Source organism: Pygocentrus nattereri, chromosome 18 (assembly GCF_015220715.1).
Source record: "Pygocentrus nattereri isolate fPygNat1 chromosome 18, fPygNat1.pri, whole genome shotgun sequence".
NCBI classification, from domain to species: domain Eukaryota; kingdom Metazoa; phylum Chordata; class Actinopteri; order Characiformes; family Serrasalmidae; genus Pygocentrus; species Pygocentrus nattereri.
Genome location: NC_051228.1, coordinates 8,504,034 through 8,525,833, shown reverse-complemented (window position 1 = coordinate 8,525,833; position 21,800 = coordinate 8,504,034). Strand labels below are relative to the sequence as shown.

General features: G+C 39.4%; 1 protein-coding gene across 2 annotated transcripts; it reads right to left on the bottom strand.

Moving 5' to 3' along the window:
* Positions 1-14,345: 14,345 nt before the first annotated feature.
* Positions 14,346-19,615, bottom strand: serpinh1a (serpin peptidase inhibitor, clade H (heat shock protein 47), member 1a). Of its 2 annotated transcripts, none has more exons than XM_017711923.2 (5): positions 19,483-19,615; positions 17,336-17,941; positions 16,351-16,449; positions 15,994-16,226; positions 14,346-14,785 (listed from the first exon to the last, which is right to left on the bottom strand). In XM_017711923.2, the coding sequence occupies exons 2-5, from the start codon at positions 17,910-17,912 to the stop codon at positions 14,483-14,485; spliced, it is 1,212 nt and encodes a 403-aa protein (XP_017567412.1). In that variant the 5' UTR covers positions 17,913-17,941; positions 19,483-19,615; the 3' UTR covers positions 14,346-14,482. The 2 variants fall into 2 exon arrangements, with proteins under 2 accessions (XP_017567412.1, XP_017567413.1); XM_017711924.2 differs by having other exon boundaries at positions 17,336-17,937; positions 19,483-19,599.
* Positions 19,616-21,800: the final 2,185 nt, after the last annotated feature.

Below are 21,800 nucleotides of genomic sequence, written 5' to 3'. Positions count from 1 at the left end.
AGGAGTTTAAAGAACGGCGAAACACACTTGGCTTTGAACACAGTGGCGATTCCTGGAGTCTCTGAGAAGGAAAAGTGCTCTAGTAAAAGAATGGAACTGCCTGTTCGGTTTGAAGCTGACTTCGTAAATTAGTGATTGGAAAATCTTAACTGGATGGACTAACCGTCCATCTCAGACATAAAATCTGCAATTTTGGTCAGGATCCTACTGGAGACCACACCCCCCAAACGTAGTGACATAAATACTGAAAGACTTTATATATTTAGTTGTTCGTCTGTGTAGTTTTCTGTTAAATGTGTTTTCTGCAATACAGAAAGACAAACCTCTACTAACTTTAATAAAGGCAATGGTTCTATATACAGGTCCTTCTCAAAAAATTAGCATATTGTGATAAAGTTCATTCTTTTCCATAATGTAATGATAAAAATTAAACTTTCATATATTTTAGATTCATTGCACACCAACTGAAATATTTCAGGTCTTTTATTGTTTTAATACTGATGATTTTGGCATACAGCTCATGAAAGCCCAAAATTCCTATCTCACAAAATTAGCATATCATGAAAAGGTTCTCTAAATGAGCTATTAACCTAATCATCTGAATCAACGAATTAACTCTAAACACCTGCAAAAGATTCCTGAGGCTTTTAAAAACTCCCGGCCTGGTTCATTACTCAAAACCCAATCATGGGTAAGACTGCCGACCTGACTGCTGTCCAGAAGGCCATCATTGACACCCTCAAGCAAGAGGGTAAGACACAGAAAGAAATTTCTGAACGAATAGGCTGTTCCCAGAGTGCTGTATCAAGGCACCTCAGTGGGAAGTCTGTGGGAAGGAAAAAGTATGGCAGAAAACGCTGCACAATGAGAAGAGGTGACCGGTCCCTGAGGAAGATTGTGGTGAAGGGCCGATTCCAGACCTTGGGGGACCTGCGGAAGCAGTGGACTGAGTCTGGAGTAGAAACATCCAGAGCCACCGTGCACAAAAGGATTCCCGACCAAGTATTGAGTGCATAACTGAACATAATTATTTGAAGGTTGTATTAAAAACATTGTATTAAAGTATTAAAAACACTTTTCTTTTATTGGTCGGATGAAATATGCTAATTTTTTGAGATAGGGATTTTTGTTTTTTCTTTACTTTTTTGCCAAAATCATCAATATTAAAAAAATAAAAGGCTTGAACAACTTCAGTTGTGTGTAATGAATCTAAAATATATGAAAGTCTAATGTTTATCAGTATATTACAGAAAATAATGAACTTTATCACAATTTCATTTTTTGAGAAGGACCTGTAGAACCATGAACACTCAAAGAACCCTGTGCATGATTCTAGGGTTCTTTCCATTGTTAAATGGTTCTTCAGATTGATGGAGAATGTGCTGTGGAAGGTTCTATATTGAACATTTTTGAAAAGGCTTCTAAATAGCACCAAAAATGTTCTCCTGTTGTTAGGATGTCTGGCCTGTAACAATAGAAGAATCCTTTTTGGTGCTATATAGAACCATATACAACACATTCTCCGTCAACCTGAAGAACCATTATACCCAATCAAAGAAGCATACAAATCAGTCTTTGAGTGTCCATGGTTCTGTATGGAACCACTGTCTTTACTAAGGAACCTTTGAAAGAACATATTTTTTTTCTTTTTTTTTTCTGAATGGCCTTTTTGACTGGAAATGAAATATATGATGGTGGTCTCAGATTGAAATGTTTTTGTTGAAATGTTGATGTGAAATGTTTTTGAGATTTGAGCTGATGTAGTAAAATCGCTTTTGTTCATTTATCCTAAACTTTTGGTTTCGACTGTTTCATTCAAGGTATTTATCTGAACCTGTTAATGCAGTACAAATACAAACGCTCAGGGCTATAAATCATTTGAGTTTCTCACTGAAAGTGTGCACTGCTGTCCAGCTATCATCTATTAGTACTGACCTGAAATACGGTCAGAACTCAGTTCAGAAACCCATCTGACAGCAGGCATTGCATTCAATGTTGCATATATTTTGCTTTAGTTTTGCGCATCATGCTGAGGGCCAGTGAAAAGCTACGCCATCTGCTGGTTGCATTCAAATCTTTTTAAAATTCCTATTCATTTCACCACAAGAGAAACATTATTAAAGGATTAAAATCACTCATACCTGGGACTTTTGTGAAATTAGGCATTCTGAGATTATGCAAGCATAAGCAGCAATAAATACAATGTAAAAGCAGAATATTTTCACTGAGCCACATGACTTAATCTTCAAGGGTGCTTTCACACCTACGTTCGGAGGCGTGGTGTGAAAGGTGCCTCGGACCACTGTCTGGACCATAATTTGGTCAGACCAAAAGCGGTGGTCTCTGTTGGGGTCAAACTGAACCATGGTTCAATTAGTTTGCAGTTTGCACAAAAAAAAAACAAACACTTTTTTTGGATGATTTGGACCAATTGTAAGAAAGGAATGAACAGAAATTTCTCTATGAGAAGAATGAAACGAAGAGAGTTTTCAAAAACTGCCTCTGTCTGCCTCTATGATGATCAGAAATGTTCCAAAGCAAATACGAAATCTAAACCCTTTTCTCTCACTGAATCCTCTGAATTACAAGGTTGTTAATAATCGGTGGTGGACAGTAACTAAGTAAATATAATTCGTTACTGTACTTAAGTAGTTTTCTTCTGTATCTGTACTTTACTTAAGTATTCCCATTTTGGGCAACTTTTTACTTTCACTCCACTACATTTCAGAGTCTAATATCTGACTTTTTACTCCACGATATTTTGAGAAATCTGTCGTTCCTTTTGGATTTTGTGTGTATAAAAACACAACATGTCAAAGCAAAAGAAGTGACGTCAGCGTCGCGAATTAATGACGTTCTATTAAAAGACTGGTTTACCAAGAGAGACGCTGGAGGATTTTCACCTGAAATGAGTTCATGAAGCGAGTCTTGTTATAAAAATGATAACAGGACATCAGAGCCTGAATTACTCTTTTAGTACTTTTACTTTTGATACTTAAGTACATTTGAAGGCAAATACTTTTGTACTTTTACTCAAGTGGAGGTCTCGAGTAAGGACTTCTACTTTTACTGGAGTAATATTTTACCTCGGGTATCTCTACTTTAACTCAAGTACATGATTTGTGTACTTCGTCCACCTCTTTTAAAAAGTCAAAATATAACCAGAGCTGGTTTATGAGGAGCCTGGCCACTTCCTATTATCAAAACAGGACTGCTAAACAGCAGAGCGAGTCCTCAGCAGAGCGAGTCCTCAGTGAATGGGGGCGAATGGAGCTAAATGGCTAAAAACGAAAAGTCAAAGTAGTTTCTAATCACTCATCCAGAACTTTCTTTTAAGTTTAGAGTAGAAACATGTATTTCACTAATAAAAGCAAAGAAAGCTCTCCTGTATGTTTCCTTTATTCTACAGCTAACCAGTGTTCCTGATCACTGATGTCATGGACGTACATGAGGCGGCATTTTAAAGAATATAATAAGAATATAACAGCGGTGTTAAAAATAATTTATGCTATTCAGTGTTCAGGAAATAAATATCCTTTTACTTTAAAAATGTTTAAGCATATATAAACTGATTGTGCTGAAATGGTCCATTTCAGCCCAGTCATTTTGGACTTAGCATTTGAGAGAACCGGAAGGCATTACAGAACGGTAACTCTCCTCTCTACAAGTTCTCTCACATGCCTGTTACTACAAGTAAACTAATGCTACTGCGCACTGAACTGCCATCATTAGACTGGTAGCCTCCTTAAAAACATCTCCGTTGGCGTTGCTACAAACGTTTAGCTTAGGCTGCCTTGTAGCATTAGCACTTGTGCTAACAGACTAAAATGGTTCAGCAGCCCAAAGGAAAATTAGCACTCACAAGGAGAAACATTCATCAGTCAAAAATAAAATGACTTTACAAGATTCAGTGCAGACACACTTGTCTGGAAACTCCTTTTACTGAAGCAAACAGAATTCTGGAAAGTATGTTTAGCCAATCGGTTTTCTGGAGGTTTTAGCGACAGAAGCTATCCATTCAAATGAGCTAATGCTGACACTGCAGTGAGTCGTTCCTGAGGAGAACTCATCTTTTACATGAGGTCCTTCAGAAACCGGTCATGATTAACACCTTTTGTTGGAGAAATCGAAAAATGTGTTTTTTCTGTGAATCAAAATGTTAAAATACTTGTACAAATGAGCAAAACATGCAAGCTTTAGTTGTTCAGACTGAAGACTTGAGTATTTTGACATTGTTTGCAATTCTTAAATTTAGACTGAAAGAGAAATAGGAGCTGCATTCAGACACATACTCATACAATATACGCGCCATCCAGCGAACAGAGACATAAAATCTGAATGAATGACATGTTTTCAGCACCACTGTGTTAAACAGCCTATATTTTTTGGAGAATGATTTACTTTCAGACACAAAGATTTGGTTCAGCACTCATTTTGAGATGGTTCTTCTTCCTTCATAGCAATATAAGCATTTTAAAATTCATTTAGCAAAATATATTTGAAAGGTTTAGCTTGAAAAAGCTTAAAATAATATACATATATATATATATATATATATATATATATATATATATATATATATACAATGTGTGTATATTTGACCACCTCTTTGCTTCTACGCTCATTGTTCATATCAGCTCCACTTACTGTATAGCTGCACTTTGTAGTTCTACAGTTACAGACTGTAGTCCATCTGTTTCTCTGATACTTTGTTAGCACCCTTTTACCCTGTCCTTCAGTGGTCAGGACCCCCATGGACCCTCATAGAGTAGGTACTATTTGGGTGGTGGATCATTCTCAGCACTGCAGTAACACTGATGTGTTAATGTGTGTTGTGCTGGTCTGAGTGGACCAGCACAACAGACACAGCAGTGCTGCTGGATTTTTTAAAACACCTCAGTGTTGCTGCTGGACTGAGAATAGTCCACCAACCAAAAATATCCAGCCAACAGCATCCTGTGGGCAGCGTCCTGTGACCACTGATGTTGGACTAGAGGATGACCAACACAAACTGTGCAGCAGCAGATGAGCTATCGTCTCTGACTTTACATCTATAAGGTGGACTGACAAGGTAGGAGTGTCTAATAGAGTGGACAGTGAGTGGACACAGTGTTTAAAAGCTCCAGCAGCACTGCTGTGTCTGATCCACTCAGACCAGCACAACACACACTAGCACACCACCACCACAACAGTGTTACTGCAGAGAGAATGATCGACCACCCAAATAGTACCTACTCTATGAGGGTCCATGGGGGTCCTGACCACTGAAGAACAGGGTAAAAGGGGGTAACAAAGTATCAGAGAAACAGATGGACTACAGTCTGTAATTGTAGAACTACATAGTGCACCTACAGAGTAAGTGGAGCTGATAAAATGGACAACGAGCGTAGAAACAAGGTCATAATATATACATAGTTGGGAGTGACTTTACACATACAAAGAATATCAAGTAGTAAAAATGTGTTTTTTGTTATGATTTTCAAAAACTTGTTGCTACAAATTTACAAAACTATATAGAGCATTTTGGATTAAAACATAATTTATTCTTCATCAATTCCAATTAAATTTGGACAAACACAGCAAATAAAGAGATATATGGACTTTACTCTATGATCTCCATGGATCTAGGCTTCATGAAATAAGCCTTCTTTTCTGAAGGGGCCACATTTGGGAAGCTTACGCCAGAGGCATTTTAATCACTCTCTTCTCTCCGTACCACCGAGTATGGAGGCCCTATTCTTTCCATGGGTCCCCCCTTTTCTCTCCCAGCCCTCTAGACAAACTCAAAAGTTTAGCTTTGAATATGTTAGCACTGTTAACAATATGCAAAGTGGGCCTGCCAGGACCCAGAGGGACTGCTAATTAGCATTCGGCTCAGGCGTTTGGAATTGGCATGCCTGCCCAGAGTCTCCAGTGGTTCAGACCAAAACGGGTAATCCTTTTTGTCACAGGCGGTCTCCATGTGAGGAGACGTGGTGATAATCACTTTTTCACTTTTCTTCCAGACGGATCAATGACTGACTCCCGCAGACAGTTCAAATATGGTGAAGACTGCAAATCCAGACTGAAGATTTGTTGATCAGTGTGAAAGAGGATGACCAAAAATACAGTCTTCCACCATTTGTTGTGGTGTTGTCATAGCAACACAGCTTATTTAGAAACTTAAAATAGAATTCCACCCATTTTTCAAAACTTCTAATAATAACAATAAATGGTTGAGAAGGAAACAAAGTCATTCAGGGCGGTCTGGTGTGAAATGCATCGTTCTAGAGAAACGTAACGAGTCAGAATCGTTCATAGTGGTGATGATAGGAACCAGATGTCTGAAGAGATAATTACTCTAAATGCTCCCACACAGACATGTATTACATGAAATGGTTATGAAAGCCCACCTGGGCCTGAGACTTCGTTTTTGATCATTTTGAGATTTTATCTTAAAACATACCCAGATAGCGAGCACATATTGGCCAAATATTACAAACAACTGAAAAACAAATGACTAGGCCTAACATAAAGTGAGCTAATAGATGTTAATGTTAATGCTGTTGCTGACACTGAAGGAAAGAAAGATCAGTGAATTGGACTGTGAGTGGAAAATGAACAATAATAAGTGGAATTTTGGCTAGTACTTGGTGCGCTCTAACCACCGGTGGGCGCCGCCCAGAAAATGCTGAGCATGACGGCAGTGGACTGGTAGCTTTGCCATGAGCGGGCCGACAGCGGGCCCACTATCCTCTTGCTATCAAGGTAGTTTTCTCAAATACATTCAAGGTGGATGGGGACATGCAGACCATCACAAGGCCAAACTTCTTTCTTTTGGGATGTACTGCCATTTTACCATTATCAGCATTACACAACACATAAAAGAAGTTCACTGCTCATTTTTAATAGCAATTAAAATGGTACCATTGTAGACTAACATCAGTTTCACATCAGTTTATGACTTACATCTCACATCTTCACATACATTTCAACTAATTGCTAGAAGTCCTCTTGAAGTTGTTCTATAACAGGTGTTCCCAACCTTTTGCAACCTATGGCCCACAGTACTGACCAGAAAGAAGATGTAACTGACCCAAACCTTTAAAACACAACAAAATAGCACAATAATGAATGTAGCCTAATGGGGCCCACCGGTTGAAAAGCAGTGTTATATAAAGTTGTATTGAAGCAGAGTAACAGGTTCTACTGTATTATACAAAATAATAAAGCCAAAAAATTACTTCATGATTGGCACAATCCCAGATAGCAAGCATATATCGGCCTGCTGGCTTGATAAGTTTGGTGCTGTCCTGCACACGTGGTCTGACTAGTTTGTTATCTTCTCAGATTCATAATGCATGTCGCCTTTTGTTTTGGAAAATAAACTAACATAAATGGAGCTGATAAAATGGACAATGAGTGTAGAAACAAGGACATAATGTTATGCCTGATTGGTGTGAAAGGATTTTGTTAAAATGTTGCTGACACTGAGCTAAATTAGTTATTTTTCTAAATTAATTTACTAAGGATCGCTTTGAGTGCAAAATTAGCAACGACAAGTGATATTTTGTCTAATACTCTGTTTAACCAGCAGCGGGCTGCCTGGAAAGCCAGTGGGCTACCAGCTTTGCCGTCAGTGGGTCAACCATGGCCAGCAATCTTCTTGCTATCTGGGTCATGACGATTGGAATCGATGTCTCAGGAAACCTAAACGTGTGTGAGAGACATACTCGTCAGATCCTGTTTATGCTAATTACTTTGCTAGAAAAAGGCACTTTATGGCAAGCTTTTAATTTCAAACTCTCAAATACAGGCATAAAACAATAAATCAAAGTGATTAAATAGCAATATTTCATGTGAAAATCTGTTAAATCACTTGTTTTTAACCAATGCTAAGATTATGCTGCTAGTACATTAGCGCCAAGCTAGCAGGGTTAGCTCTACCTTATGTTGGTCAGTTCTAGTTTAAGTAAAGATATTTAACAGCCACGTAAATAACATGTTCTTTGTTTTTTTGTAACTCAGTCTTCAAGTAAGTCTTTCTGTGAAGGCTTGAACTCGAAATTGGTCTTTTATTAGTGTAACGTTAGCCAGTTAGCGGATGAGTTTCCTGCTAACCTGCCGCCTCATCTAATGAGACTAAAATAAAACTACCATATTTAAGTTTGTTAACTTGTGTTAACTAATTTACACTTAGAAAACCAACAAAGCATGCCATTTGACTTCTGGTGGTCACACATTTGCATACACCAAAGCCTTGGTCAAGGTAGTCCATCCATCCATTTTCCAAGCTACTTCTCCCTCAGGGTCACAGGGTGGGGGTGGTGCTGGAGCCTATCCCAGCAGTCATCAGGCAGAAGGGAGGATACACGCTGGACAGGTCACCAGTCCATTGCAGGGGCAATTTAGCATGTCCACTTGGCCTGACTGCATGTCTTTGGACTGTGGGAGGAACCCCATGCAAACTCCACACAAAGAGGACCCTGGTCACCTGGCCAGGGAATCAAATCCAGGCCCTCCTCGCTGTGAGGCAACAGCGCTACCCACTATGCCACCATGCTGCCCGCTCAAGGGAGTGTCCAAGTGAAACATACAAACATGTCTTTTACATCTGATTTCAAGTCTATGACAGCAAAACGCATCACTCAAGTCTGTGCTGGGACACTAAATAACAGATCTGAGAGATTCGAGCTTTTACAATCAGGACAACAGTGCCGCCATGTGGCAAAGACTGTGAACTAAAGGTTAGAACGAGCCACAAGCTGCTCATGTTTTGAGGAGTGAGGAGTAACTGGCATATTATTGGCATCAATACTTAATGTTGTCATGTTTACCCATTTATGTCCATATGGGATTTTTAATTCAGTTTCTCAAATCAGTCAAAATGTACTAATAACATTTCAGTCTTTTGGTCCCATTACTTTTTTATTATGTTTTTACACAAAATCTAAATTTGATTGTAAATAAAAGTATGCAAATTACAAGGGCTCAAAAATGTAAATTAGTTATATGTTTATACAACTATACAAACTTTCATCACTTTAGATCAATCAGAGCAAGTACTGTGGCACTTTTTCATTGTCACATATTAAGCCTATCAGTTGCTGAGAGGGTAAACCTGAGGACATATTTAATATAGCATGTCAAATATATAATGAACAAATGTAAAGCGCCAATAGAAGTAAGAATAGGATTTGAAAATCAAAATAAAAAAGCATAGCTATGCACTCAGGGCTCTGTCTTCTGAATCTGAATCTGACCACGTGAAATGAAGTGAACATGATTAAATGATTTGGCGGATCTTTAACTCGTCTGTTTACACAACATAGTCCTCTCTTCTTGCTAATGGTGATGGAGGAGCAGTTAAACTGCACAACTTGAGGAAATACAGCAGATGTTACTAACAAAGTGGACTAAGTCAAGGCCATAATCTGTAGGTTCACTCAGGATCAGCACAGTGAAAACCATTAAAACCATCACTACAATTTTCCCAAAGTCAGATGATGCTGAAGGCTGTGCAGGATGGAACCCAGAGGTCGGCAACATGTGGCTCTTTCACTGCCCCCTTGTGGCTCCACAGCAGAGTGGTAATTTAGGGCAAAATAAAATCCTTCTGTGGGGATCAGTTGTGCTAAAATAATGTTTTGCAGTAGAATAAAGTTTGGCTAAGCACTCAACCAGCTACCAAATGTACAATGAAGTGCAACAGCAAGTTCAGAACTCACTACAGCAAATGTAGAAATGCAATAGATCCACAGATGCAGAGGCAGTTGAGAGCTAGAAGAGGAAAGTTTGTAAATAAACTTGCACGTTTGCTAAGGTGTTGCAAAGCTGTTGTTATGGTATTCCAGGGGGTTGCTATGGGTTTACTAAGCCTTTGCTGTGTTATGCCAGGTGGTTGCTAAGGTGTTTCTTAATCATTTCTTTGGAATTCTAGACAATTGCTAAGGAGTTGCTAGGCCATTGCTAATGGAATCTCAGGCGGTTTTTAAGGTGTTTCTAGACTATTGCTATGGAATCCCAGGTGGTTGCTAAAGCATTTCTAGATTGTTGCTATGTAATAGCAGGTGGTTGCTAAGATATTGCCAGGCCATTGCGATGGAATCCAAGGTGGTTGCTAAGGTGTTGCTAGGCCATTGCTATTGGAATCCTGGGTGGTTGCTAAGGTGTTTCTAGACCGTCGCTATAGAAACCCAAGGAGTTGCTAAGCTATTGCTTGGCCGTTGCTATTGAATCCCATTTGGTTACTAAGGTTTTTCTAGACCATTTCTATGGAATCTTAGGCAGTTGCTAAAATGTTGCTTGGCCTTTGCTATGGAATCCCAGTTGGTTGCTAAGGTGTTTCTAGACCACTGCTATGGAATCCAAGGTGGTTGCTAAGGTGTTTCTACGCCATTTCTAAGAAATCCCAGGTGGTTGCTAAGATGTTTCTAGGCCATTACTATGGAATCCCAGGGGGTTGCTAAGGTGTTTCTAGACCACTGCTATGGAATCCGAGGTAGTTGCTAAGGTGTTCCTAGGCCATTGCTATGAAATCCCAGGTAGTTTCTAAGGTGTTGCCGAGCCATCACTATGGTATCCCAAATGTTTGTTAAGGTCTTAAGAGGTTCTGATTGGAATGATGAATATGTTATGTCTATAAGGATCAGTGTAACCAGTGTCCTTTGTTATGTCATTTGTGGCAGTTAGATTTGAATGTTCAACATTCCGTGTAAATTTCCTAAAATAAGATAAGAAAACTTTATTATCCATTAAATTAGCATGAAATGGAGATTTGTCTTTGACAGTCTGGCACAGAAATACATACATAGACAAGTAAAACACTTACAGTAACAGTGCACCGGAACTATGTAGAAGGTTATTTATTATGTCCTTATTTGGAATGCTCACAGCAGTGGGCACTAATGATTTTTTGTACCCATTCTTTCTAGCTAGTGTGACCTTAAGTCTCCTGCCCGATGGCAGCAACTGGAATAATGAATGAAGTGGGTGGGTAGGGTCCTTGTAGATATGGGTTGCCTTGTTGGTTATGGATCAGATGTATAAGTTCTGGAATGACAGTTGTTTGTCTCCAATAATCTTACTGGCCTGGTTGACCACCTTGGCCAGTCTATTTATTTGCATAACAGGGGCACAGTCATGCTGAAACACAAAAGGGCATTCCCCGAACTGTTGCCACAAAGTTGGGAGCATTTAATTGTCTGAAATATCTTAGCATTCTTTAGCATTAACATTACTCTTCACTGGAACTAAGGGGCTGAACCCAAATCCTGAAAAACAGCCCCAGACCATTATCCCTCCTCCACCAAACTTTACTGTTGGCACTATACATTCCAGGGGGTTGTGTTTTCCTGGTATCTGCCAAACCCAGATTCATTGGTCAGGCTGCAAGATAATAAAGCATTATTAATCATTCCACATTTTTAATGCTCCAAAATCCAACCTCAAAGTCAGTCAGCCGTGCTGTGACGGTTTTTAGATCTTATTGTTAAAGTCAAAGTAATGTAACTAATATATTTGAGCATATGGACTTGATTTCATTTGCTTTGTTGCTGTAGTGACAACAAATGAGAGCTAAAATCTTAACAGCTGAGATTTCTCACTGCATTATTGTTTTTGTGTCCTGAACCACATACTGCCATGCTAAATAGTGAACAAAAATAGCAGATATACCATTAGAAGTGCACTCATTAGTGTAGTAGGTGGAGTACAGAAGTGTGTGGTTTGGGATGCGGCATTAGATCAGCCAGAGAGATGCATTCAGCAGCTCCAGTGGCTGATTATAGCTTTGCTGTGCTGCTCGTTAGCTGCCCAGTAAAGCTCTCCAAACTAAAGCTTGCGGTATTTGTTGATTAAGGATCTTTTGCTTAGTTGAACTGATGCATTTATTGAGGTAAGCTGATGCTGGCTTCGCATTGTCCAATTGTATTACAATTAAGGCACCTAAGTGTAACAAAATTCAAATGAAAAGCTGGCTTGAGTTTGATATTGTATTTAAGTATAAGTTTATTATTTAAGAGCTTTGACTTTTGTTGGCTATTTTTATTAATTTTTATAAAATATTGCGCACTGGAATGTTCTTAACTCTGGGGAAATGCAGGTTCTTCGGATCCAGTCCACCAATCTAACTAATCATTTCCTTGTAGCGTGTTATGGAGACTGCACCTACATATCCTTTTATCTTTTTTTTGCGGCCATTCTGTTGTGGTTATTATCCACCTGCAGAGTTGTATCTGCAGTAATGGTGATGAGACAAGCTCTACTAGAACACATTCAGAGTTACAGCTTACCTACTAACATGGTGATGTGGTCTTAATGACAATGATGAATTGCTTTGTCAGTTTACCGCTTTGTGAATGAGAAATGCATTAAGACAAAAGTTATTTAAAAAATAACATATTTTGATTGTTTTTTTTTTGCAATAACTTTTACATTTTTCCTTAACTACTTAAAGAAATAGTCGGCAAAAAATCTAATATGATCTTATGGCCTCGCATGGTAGCTATTGAGCCAATTCCCATTAAAAAGCAAAACCTTTTAAGTTTTAATGGTAATGGGAAACTGTCAACTTGTCTGCTGAATTAACCACCTGGATGTCTTTTGAGTGAGTTGAGAGAAGTATATTGCATGTATCTACTGAAATGTTTGTTAGAAAGTTAGTTTAGCCACTCCAGTTCCTAACTAAAGAGGCAAATCTTGGACATCAAACTTTTAATGGCTTATTGACTGCATTTATGGTAAGAGGAAAGACACGTAAATCACCCAACCATTCTTTAAGCAGTTGAGAGAAGCTGCACACAGACAATAAACACATGCTAATTTCATAAAAAAACATTTGACAAAGTTAGGTGTCCTCAAATGTCTGACTCAATCAAAAATCAACAGGGTTTTTCAGTGGTGCTGATTTTATTGGAAAAAGAGAAACAATTTCATACATCAACACTAACCAGACGTAACTCGGTGACACAAAACAGAGATCAGCAAGTTCAGTCTAAGGCTGAGCCTCATTCTCACAGGCTGTGTAGTGCACAGGAGCATTTTCAGTGCGGACTGGAACCAGGCCAGACTCGAGTGTGGATTTTTAGCTAGAGAGGAATGTTCTCCATATTTTACACTACATACACTTTGCATAAAACATTTGTGGCAACTTTTTCAACTTCAAACATTAAAGATATTTCACGAACCCACAAATATTTCACAGGCCAGGCATTTGGCACGCGGTGTCGGTAGCTCAGCAAGGCCGTACAAAAACAAAAAAGCAAAAACCCTGAGAGGAATGCTGGTAATGGATGCAAGGCCAACACCTTAGACATCATACTTAATATAAGCATGCCATTCTTCTCCTAACCTGACTGTAACACTCCGGTAAACTTTACGAAAGTTTACTAGAGACTTTCTGCTGAGTTGCACTGCTTTGTTTAAATAAAAATAGCACTGTTTCAAACACGTTATAGTGTACCACTGCAAATATGTACACTTGCTGGCCACTTTATTGGAAACACCTATCATGTAGGTCCACTGTAAGGGTGTACGATTAAAGACTGTACCCATTAACACCAGCCCCCCCCATCCCCCCGTCCCAACCCCCCAACCCCACCCCATTCATCATTGGTCAGTTTCTGACCACAGGATCGCTGTCGACGAGATATTATTTGGAAACTGACCACTGATAAAGATCTAGAGGATGGATAAAGTAAATTATGCATCAGCGGATAGGCTACAGTCGCTACAGTGAAGTTACTCATATGTCTCTAACGTAACAATATAAATTGTGCATTATACTTTTTCAGCATGTTTCCTCTATGTAGATTTTCTGTGGCTGTCTTCCTATGTAATTTGTGTGCAATTTTGCTACCTGCAACAACTGACTATGCAACTTTGATCGTGAATATGAGTGCCAGGGACTGTTAGCGAGCAATTTGTCAAAGCATCTAATCATGATAATATGAAAATTATGGATTAAAAACCCCCATGCTGTGATTAGCTATGTGTTCCAAGTAAATTACTGAAAAGGACTACAAGGTTTTTCCTTGTACTTTCCAGTTGGTATAGATTTGTTTGGGTTTTGAGTAATTATTTCAACACTGGCTACAATGGATGGATTACTAATACAGTGGCCAGTGAGTGTACATGTGTGAGACAGGACAGTGCACCTATACATCAGTCCACAGATTGTATGGAATGTCCTCTTGAGGTATCAGGCAAACTATTCACTCTCTTGCTCCTCTGTTAAAGGAATAAATCAGTGAAACATGCCAGTCTTGCTAACAATGATTGAAAATGCACAGCCCCCAACAAGACCTATGCCAATTACTTCATGCTAAAGGGAAGCTACTTACTTCTATTCATTGTTAGCCATATTGTCGTGTTTGATTGAGCTATTCCTTTAATTCAGTCAAAAATTAACAAAATTCTCTCACTCACCCACGCTCATGCAGAGACACCAGACACACACAGGCTAGCTATCAGATTCAAACACATGTTTAAGTTAGCGCATGTTTTATAATTCATCTCTCATCTTGTCTCCCTTTGGCCGGACCAGCCTGCCAATGTAGAGGATGGAGTTGGTCTTCTTGTCTTTCACCAGGAAGATGAATGGATGGTCAGCGTAAAAGAGTTTAGGGTTCTTCAACTTGTCAGTGCCGAAGATGCTGGTGTCCGGAGGGTTGCCTTCTGTGTCCCACTCGAGAGCAGAGGCATGGAACAGGTTGGACAGGTAGAGGTCCTTCTTTCCTGAGATGTTGGACAGGTCAGCCTTGGCCTTGTCCACAGCCTCAGTCAGGCCAATCTGGCCAAGATGTTTCTAGAAAAGAGACGTCAAGCCTTGCCATTGAGTTTATTGGAAAAACAAGGATATGCAGTGTTGATGCGAAGCATGGATCTAAGTCTGGCTTTACATTGTGAAACTTTCTTGCAGTTTCAGCCAATCAGACGACAATAACACGTCACATGATTAATTTAATCGATAGAGTGGTTGAACATGAGGCCTACCCCCAACTAACTCAAGATTGGTAGTCTTTCATATTGTCATAACAACAGAAATGAGGCTTCTTCAGCAGCATTTATTCTTCTTTATCCTGCTATTACCACAATCTACACAGCTAGATTCATTTTCTCCTCTCTTGACACAACTAGTTGCATGCAAGTTTCACTGTGAAAATCAGCCTCATGAAGCATCTAAATCAATTTAGCAACCCCTTCTGGAGATTTTTTAGCTTGCTAAACATGAGTGAGTGAGTGAGTGAGTAACAAGTGAGTCACAAGCCAGTTGTATTAGCTACCTTTGAATTATTGATCCAAAGTCTTTCAGTCAAATATCTGTCTACCACATCTGTAGCATGTGATCGACCACACGAGAATTTCACTGTAATTAAAAATGTTGTCTCAAAATGTGACTATAGTAGAAGCTACTATGAAAGTGCAGAAACCAAAGGCATTTTGAGTGTTTTGATGTGAAATTTTACATTCTGGAAAAACATACTGGTCAGAATTGTTCATAGTGGTGGTGATAGAAACCACATGCCTGAAATGTGTAATGGCGCTAAAAGCTACTTTACATGAAAGTTATGGCATGAAATGACTGTAAATATGCTGCCTGATGTCTAAACACTCTTTCACTTAGCGTTGCGATAAATTGTTGGCCTAAAATATTTCTATATATCTATTTTTTATTATTTAAATCATGGTGGAGAGCTACATTCAGGGTGTTATAAGGCAAAATAGTCCCCCAAGAACCCACAATTTCATTATCATTAGCATCACATATAAACTTGTGTTGATTCACTGTGTTGTTTGAATAGTAAGTAAAATGGTTATATTTGCAGTAGCGACTCCTGGTTCCTGTCGTCACCACTGTAGAGAAATCTGAGTTGGTAAGTTTCTCTGCAACAAACTCACATCAAACCTCTCTGAATGGCAATCTCAACCACTGAATTCTACAGAAATTTTGAAAAATGTATAAACTTTGTGACTCATTCCAAATATTCCTTTGCTTATTTAATGTTTTCTTACCTGGAGGTTGTGGCTGACCTCCATGCTGACCTTCGGTAAAGACACTGCAACGGCCTTTTGCTCCAGCTTGCTCAGCCAGGTTTCTACCTGCTTGCGAGTCAGTAGTTTCTCCACTCTCTCCAAAGGCTCGACATGGTAGGTCATGATGAACACCACAGACGACATCTTATGTGCCAAAGGCATCTCCAGCACGAAGAGGTTGTTGGCAGTGTCCTCATAAAAACCATAAACACCTTCAGGAGACAAATTGAGATAAATTATCATTTGTGAGACTCATACAATACATACATCAGCAATCTAAGAGAATAACAATAAGTGAAGGTCATCATTGCTTCTTCATGGATGTTTTTTTTTTACCTGTGCGATGCATCATGGGTACTGACACTGTGTATGAGCGATGCACAAGGAAGCCACGGTTGTCAACCATCTTATGATGAAACTGCTCATCCCAGTGGGCTGTAATGAGAACATATAGGGAAACGTTTGAATGTGAAACGAATTGCATATGCAAAGGTAGAGATTAAACTGTATTCCCACCTCACACATTTCCACTATTTGTCCTCCACACCTTTTTAAGCTAGAGGTTAAGGAGAAAATGCTAAAATACTGCTCAGTATATCATAATATGTTCAATAATAATCGAACTATAGCTCAAGTTGATTAATAAATACCCACCTGAATTATACTGTGCCACTTGTATATGAATTAATGCACTACACCCACTTCATGGTTATGCTTGGTACATTTTCATGCTTATGCTACAACCTTTTCATGTTTCTGCTACATCCATTTCCATGGCTTAATGCGCAAAAATACGCAAAGCTATGGCCACACTACTAGTGCCATGGGTGCACTACACCTACTTCCATAGCTATGCTACACTCATTTCCATAGTTATGCAGCATTATTTCCAGGATTATCATAGACCCATTTCTATTGTTATGATACACACGTTTCTGTTGTTATGTTACATCCATTTCCTTGGGTAAACTTTTGCCATTTGCATGGCTATTTTAAACCCATTTCCATTACATTTATTTTCATGGGTACACTACAGGATTGCCATGGCTAAGCTACATCCATTTCCATGCCATTGTTAGTCATTGCTATGTTTATGCACCCATTTCCATGGTTATGTTACAGCAGTTTCCATGGTTATGGTACATCCATCCATTCCACAGCTATGTTATGAGTACTGTCAGCAGACACACGTCATTTCTAGCTAAATATTCTTATGCTGAAGATGCAAAAACAAGCAAAAATCAAAAATTATCTGAAACCAACCATGTTCTTGTGTATAGCATCACGTTTGGCTTTTAAAGTACAAATAAATCCATCTTACGTTTGTAGAACATAGCATTGATGATCATGGCTCCATCAGTCTTCTCCACATCTTTGGTAATCTCTGGCAACTTGCCATCGGTGGACTTGGATGCCCACTCATTGATGGCCTTGACTGCACTTCGCTTGTCCCTGAAGTTGATCTTGGAGTGCTCGTATTTGTAGTGCTTCTTGCTGTTCTTCACAAAGTCATCAGCAAAGTTGACAGAGCTGGGTCCATACAGGCGGTTGCTGATCTTCCAGGTAACGTTGCGGGCCGTGGAGTTGCTGACCTCGGTCAGGATCTCAGCCAGGCTGGAGTGGAGGTGTTCATCCTTCACTTTATTGCCACCAAGCACTGTTTTCACCTGGGAGGCGGTGTTGGACTTTCCTCCAAGAGCTACCAGGCCCAAGGAGGAGGCCACCACCACTGGGGAGATCAAGATGTTTTCCATATTCTTTTCTTTGGCCATATTGTGGTACAGATCAAAGGCCAGGTTGGTGCTGCTGTCCACCAAGATGTTGGCATGGCTGCTGAGGGTTTTATCTGCTCTAACGCTGGCTAGTAGGCACAGCGCCACCAGACTTTTGACCCACATGGTTTTAGCGATGATTTCAGAGATTCTTCCTTGGGAGGAAAACAGCAGAATCACTGTAAACCCATGAAGCTGCAAGTGCATCTGCAATTCCTCACTCTTGTATATACATAGCTAATGCATCAGCTTCATAAAACGTACTGAACTACTTTCATTCACTGTTTAATAAATCTCAAAGAAATACCTTGATCAAACATGCTAATGTTGCTGAAAATGAATGGAAGCTAGCACGGTTATTTGTGTAATGCTAATTGGTGGCTGTGCATTTTTATTTAATGCTAGCTTTTGGCTGAACAGTTTGACTGAATAACCTGCCAGGAGTAGAAGAAGTTAACTCTACTGCATGCAGTCTTTCTGGAAGATATTTCTGTCCCACTACATCTTTTCTTTCTTGACCACTGAGGCTGAACTGAGGCTAGCTATACCCACAGCCATGTAATTACAGGCTTGCTAAGCTAATTTTGAGAGCCCATGAGGACATCAAGGGAGACAACTTATGTAACTGCCACATCAGCACTTGTAACTTAAGACGAAGCTACAACAGATGGACCACACTTTTTTTTTCTTACACTCTCTTGTCATTTATATATGTAAGACTTATAGGCTCACACATTTAGATGCACATTTTCTGCAAGATAAGTGTTCATGCTAAGGATGCTGTAAGCCAGCCTGTTGTCCAGGTACAAGACTGTAGCTTTTGCAGATCACACGTTTCATGCACTTTTCTTTGTCCGTCTACTCTCTGATTAAAACAGTAATAGCTGAACGTGACTTTTGTGTGATTGGTTCACGAAACTAAAGATGACAGTCTCTTTACACAGTACTCAGCTATATTTGTCCACAGATAACTCATCCAGAGATTTCATTGGACAGATCATGGTTATAATGGTTGCATCTCAGGTCCAATCAGAACTGCCAGAGTGGCAGGAAATCCAGCCTTTAGTTCTGGATTTAGGCCGACCTCCAACATCCCACTCATACTTTGCACAAATAGAAAGAAAACAGAAGGGTTCAGAAGACTGACACTCATAACGTGAGACAAGTACAAGCACGCACAGAACAATTAAACAATCAGCAGAACTGAATCCACTCTTGGAGTGTCCAGATGGACAAAGTATGCCTGAATGCAGCAGTCTTTGCTGTGCGCATGAGCAGACAGGCTGCTGCTTGGGTGGGACCGTTATAGATCCAGTGAAAGTGAGTGCAGTCTTTTAGAGAGCTTCCCAAAGTTTTTCAAGGAAATCTGCAAGGATGTTTTCCAAAGTTCAGTCTTGGAAACTGCAAGTGAACTTGAGCTGCTGCAGCTGTACTTGAATATTTGGCTCTTAACATTCTCCATAAGTTCCTTCCAGCCTAAATATCTATGCAAAAAATACTGTTATCTTCTTTCAGGCATGGTTTTGATGGTGCTACAGGTTTGAGATGGTGCTATGCTTCATCTTTTGATCAATTCAATTCGTATATAATCTAATCTGCTTTTTAGCCTACATGCAGAGCTGTTTTAAGCAGACTCTAGAAAGCTTTGTATTTTTGGCCTCTGCTACAACTTACAGAAAGTATAACTTTTGCTTACCTTGCAGAAGTCTTTCAGCTTTCCCCTGTGTCTCTGACGTGTCGGCCTTCACAGAGTCAAATCCGTCTGGTTGGCTTTATAGCAGTGAAAGGAACCTTCTGGAAGCTGGGAAAGCACTATTAAAATGAGGAACTCTGATTGCACTCTCAGAGCAGACAGAGACCTCCCCCTGTTCTCCAGTTACAGCTGCCACAGTTGCTGCTGTGGGAAATGGGTTCACTCCTCCAGGTCCTAAAGCCATGAGAAACAGATACAGATCAGTCCTCTGGGTATAGAAGGGCCTTATATTACATCCATTCAAATGCACATGGATTAGGGTTTAAATGCTAGTATTTACTGTTGAAAAGTCTTTTATTAGGCCATGTTTCAGGTTCAGTCTGTAAAAACGGCCCTAAATCTCAATGCATTGCAGGATGAAGAATCAAATTATGTACTCAGTGGAATCAAGTCAATTCAGTCCATTCTATTTTTCAGTTTAACTGATATGCAATCTGATCTGGGCAAAAGAAAAGTTTGTCAAATGGAGTTTATTGAACATTTTAGTGTGTTTCTCAGATCAGAGTCCCAAAAATGCCTGACGGACGTTCAGAGTGAATGCAATTCGACTGAATACGTGCCTCAAAGTCATAGGAATGCATGTGGGTTATGTGCAGGATTAAGATCTCTCTCCTCCCTCTTCTCGCCCTTCCTCTCTTCCTCCACTGCCACGTCTGTAATGGGCCGTGCTGGAGCCTCTAGGCCGGTAGTGGGGGTTGCAGGGGATCCACCATGGGGGACGTGTTCAACTCCCTGTTCTGTCTCATCCTGCCTCTGCTGATTTAATGTCGAGACTTTTTTGGTCTGTCTGTATTCAGACTCCTATGAAAATACAATATACTGTATCATAGTTTGTGAAATATCAATAGGACATACAGTACACACTTAAAAAGATGGTTCTCCAAAGGGTCTTTAGTAAAAAAAAATGGAACCATGAACACTCAAAGAACCCTTTCCATGCTTAAACACCAAAAAGTGTTCTGCTATTGTTACAAGCTTGACATCGTAACAAAAGAAGAGCCTTTTTGGTGCTACACAGAACCATCTTCAGCACATTCTCCAACAATATGAAGAATGATTACATGATGCAAAGCACCTTTTAATCATGCATAAGGTTCTTTGAACGTTAATGGTTCTATATAGAAACATTTTCTTTACTAAAGAACCCTTGAAGAACCACCATTTTAAGTATGTACTGCGCAAAGGTCTAATTGTTTTATTGCGTCTCAGGAATAAACGAGAAAACATATTTAGCAGAAAGTAACACAGAAGCCTCAATAACTAAATAAACAATTAATAATTACAGTCAGGTTTTTCAGTATTTACCGTGTCCAGCCTTTGACTTTATTATAGCGTCCATATTCTAATTCTAATTCTAAAATTAGAAATATTTTGTTTGTCAAAGAAATCTGCAGGGATGTTTTCCAAAGTTCGGTCTTAGAAGTTGGTTGCATTTTTTGTTCTTGTGGTCCTTCTAAAAAATGGATAACTTGATGGCTGTTTTGACTGGACAGTAAATTAATGCAGGATACGGAACTGTATCTTGTGGTGTATTTTCAAAATATTCCTTTTGCTTGTAGATAGTCTGATATAGATTACCTACATAAGCTTTATCATAAATATTAACAATCTGTCTGGTGAAATGAAGTTGATTCTCCACAGATTTAGGGTTAAGATTAGGACCAGCACTGGTGTTAAGGTAAGGTGTGTTGAGGTTAAGCTAAGTTATGTTTAAGGGTTAGAAGAAGTCGAGGTGATGTTCAGTATTTAGTTCAGTGAAATACGAGACACTGAACTAAACACCTCCAAGCACCTCCTAAGCAATCCAAAAGGATTGTTACCTCTTTTTTATTACCGTATTAGCTTTATGCTTCTACTTCTTCAGATTTTGTCAGTGCTGTAAACTGTTCTTCGATTCTGTGCTTCTACTTGCAAGATTTTCCTAATTCTTTAAACCGTTTTCAGTACTTTTTTGCGAAGCTTCAGCAGCAGAAAACAAGGAGTTGCTTTATTACTTCAGCTCATGGCTTTGCACGAACATATTTTGGTAACAAAAAAGGTCAGTGTGTTCACAGCAGACAGATCTGTGTCCACTCGGGTGAAGCTGGATCACATTACACACATTGCAGGGCTCAACCTTCCCGCCACCCCCTCTTCCAGGGTCCACTCACAACATTTTGTGCTGTTTAACCTTTTTTTTCTATTTACTAAAAACAATTTTTGGTCATTTATCATTTATTTTACTTCATTTTTATGTGTCCATTCTTCTGTCCATTCTCTTT

Coding starts and splice junctions, on each gene's coding strand:
- serpinh1a (XM_017711923.2), bottom strand. CDS start 17,912: ATGTGGGTCAAAAGTCTGGTGGCGCTGTGCCTACTAGCCAGCGTTAGA. Junction 16,450..17,335: donor CAATGCTATGTTCTACAAAC/GTAAGATGGATT, acceptor TTCTCATTACAG/CCCACTGGGATGAGCAGTTT. Junction 14,786..15,993: donor AGGTCAGCCACAACCTCCAG/GTAAGAAAACAT, acceptor TCTCTTTTCTAG/AAACATCTTGGCCAGATTGG.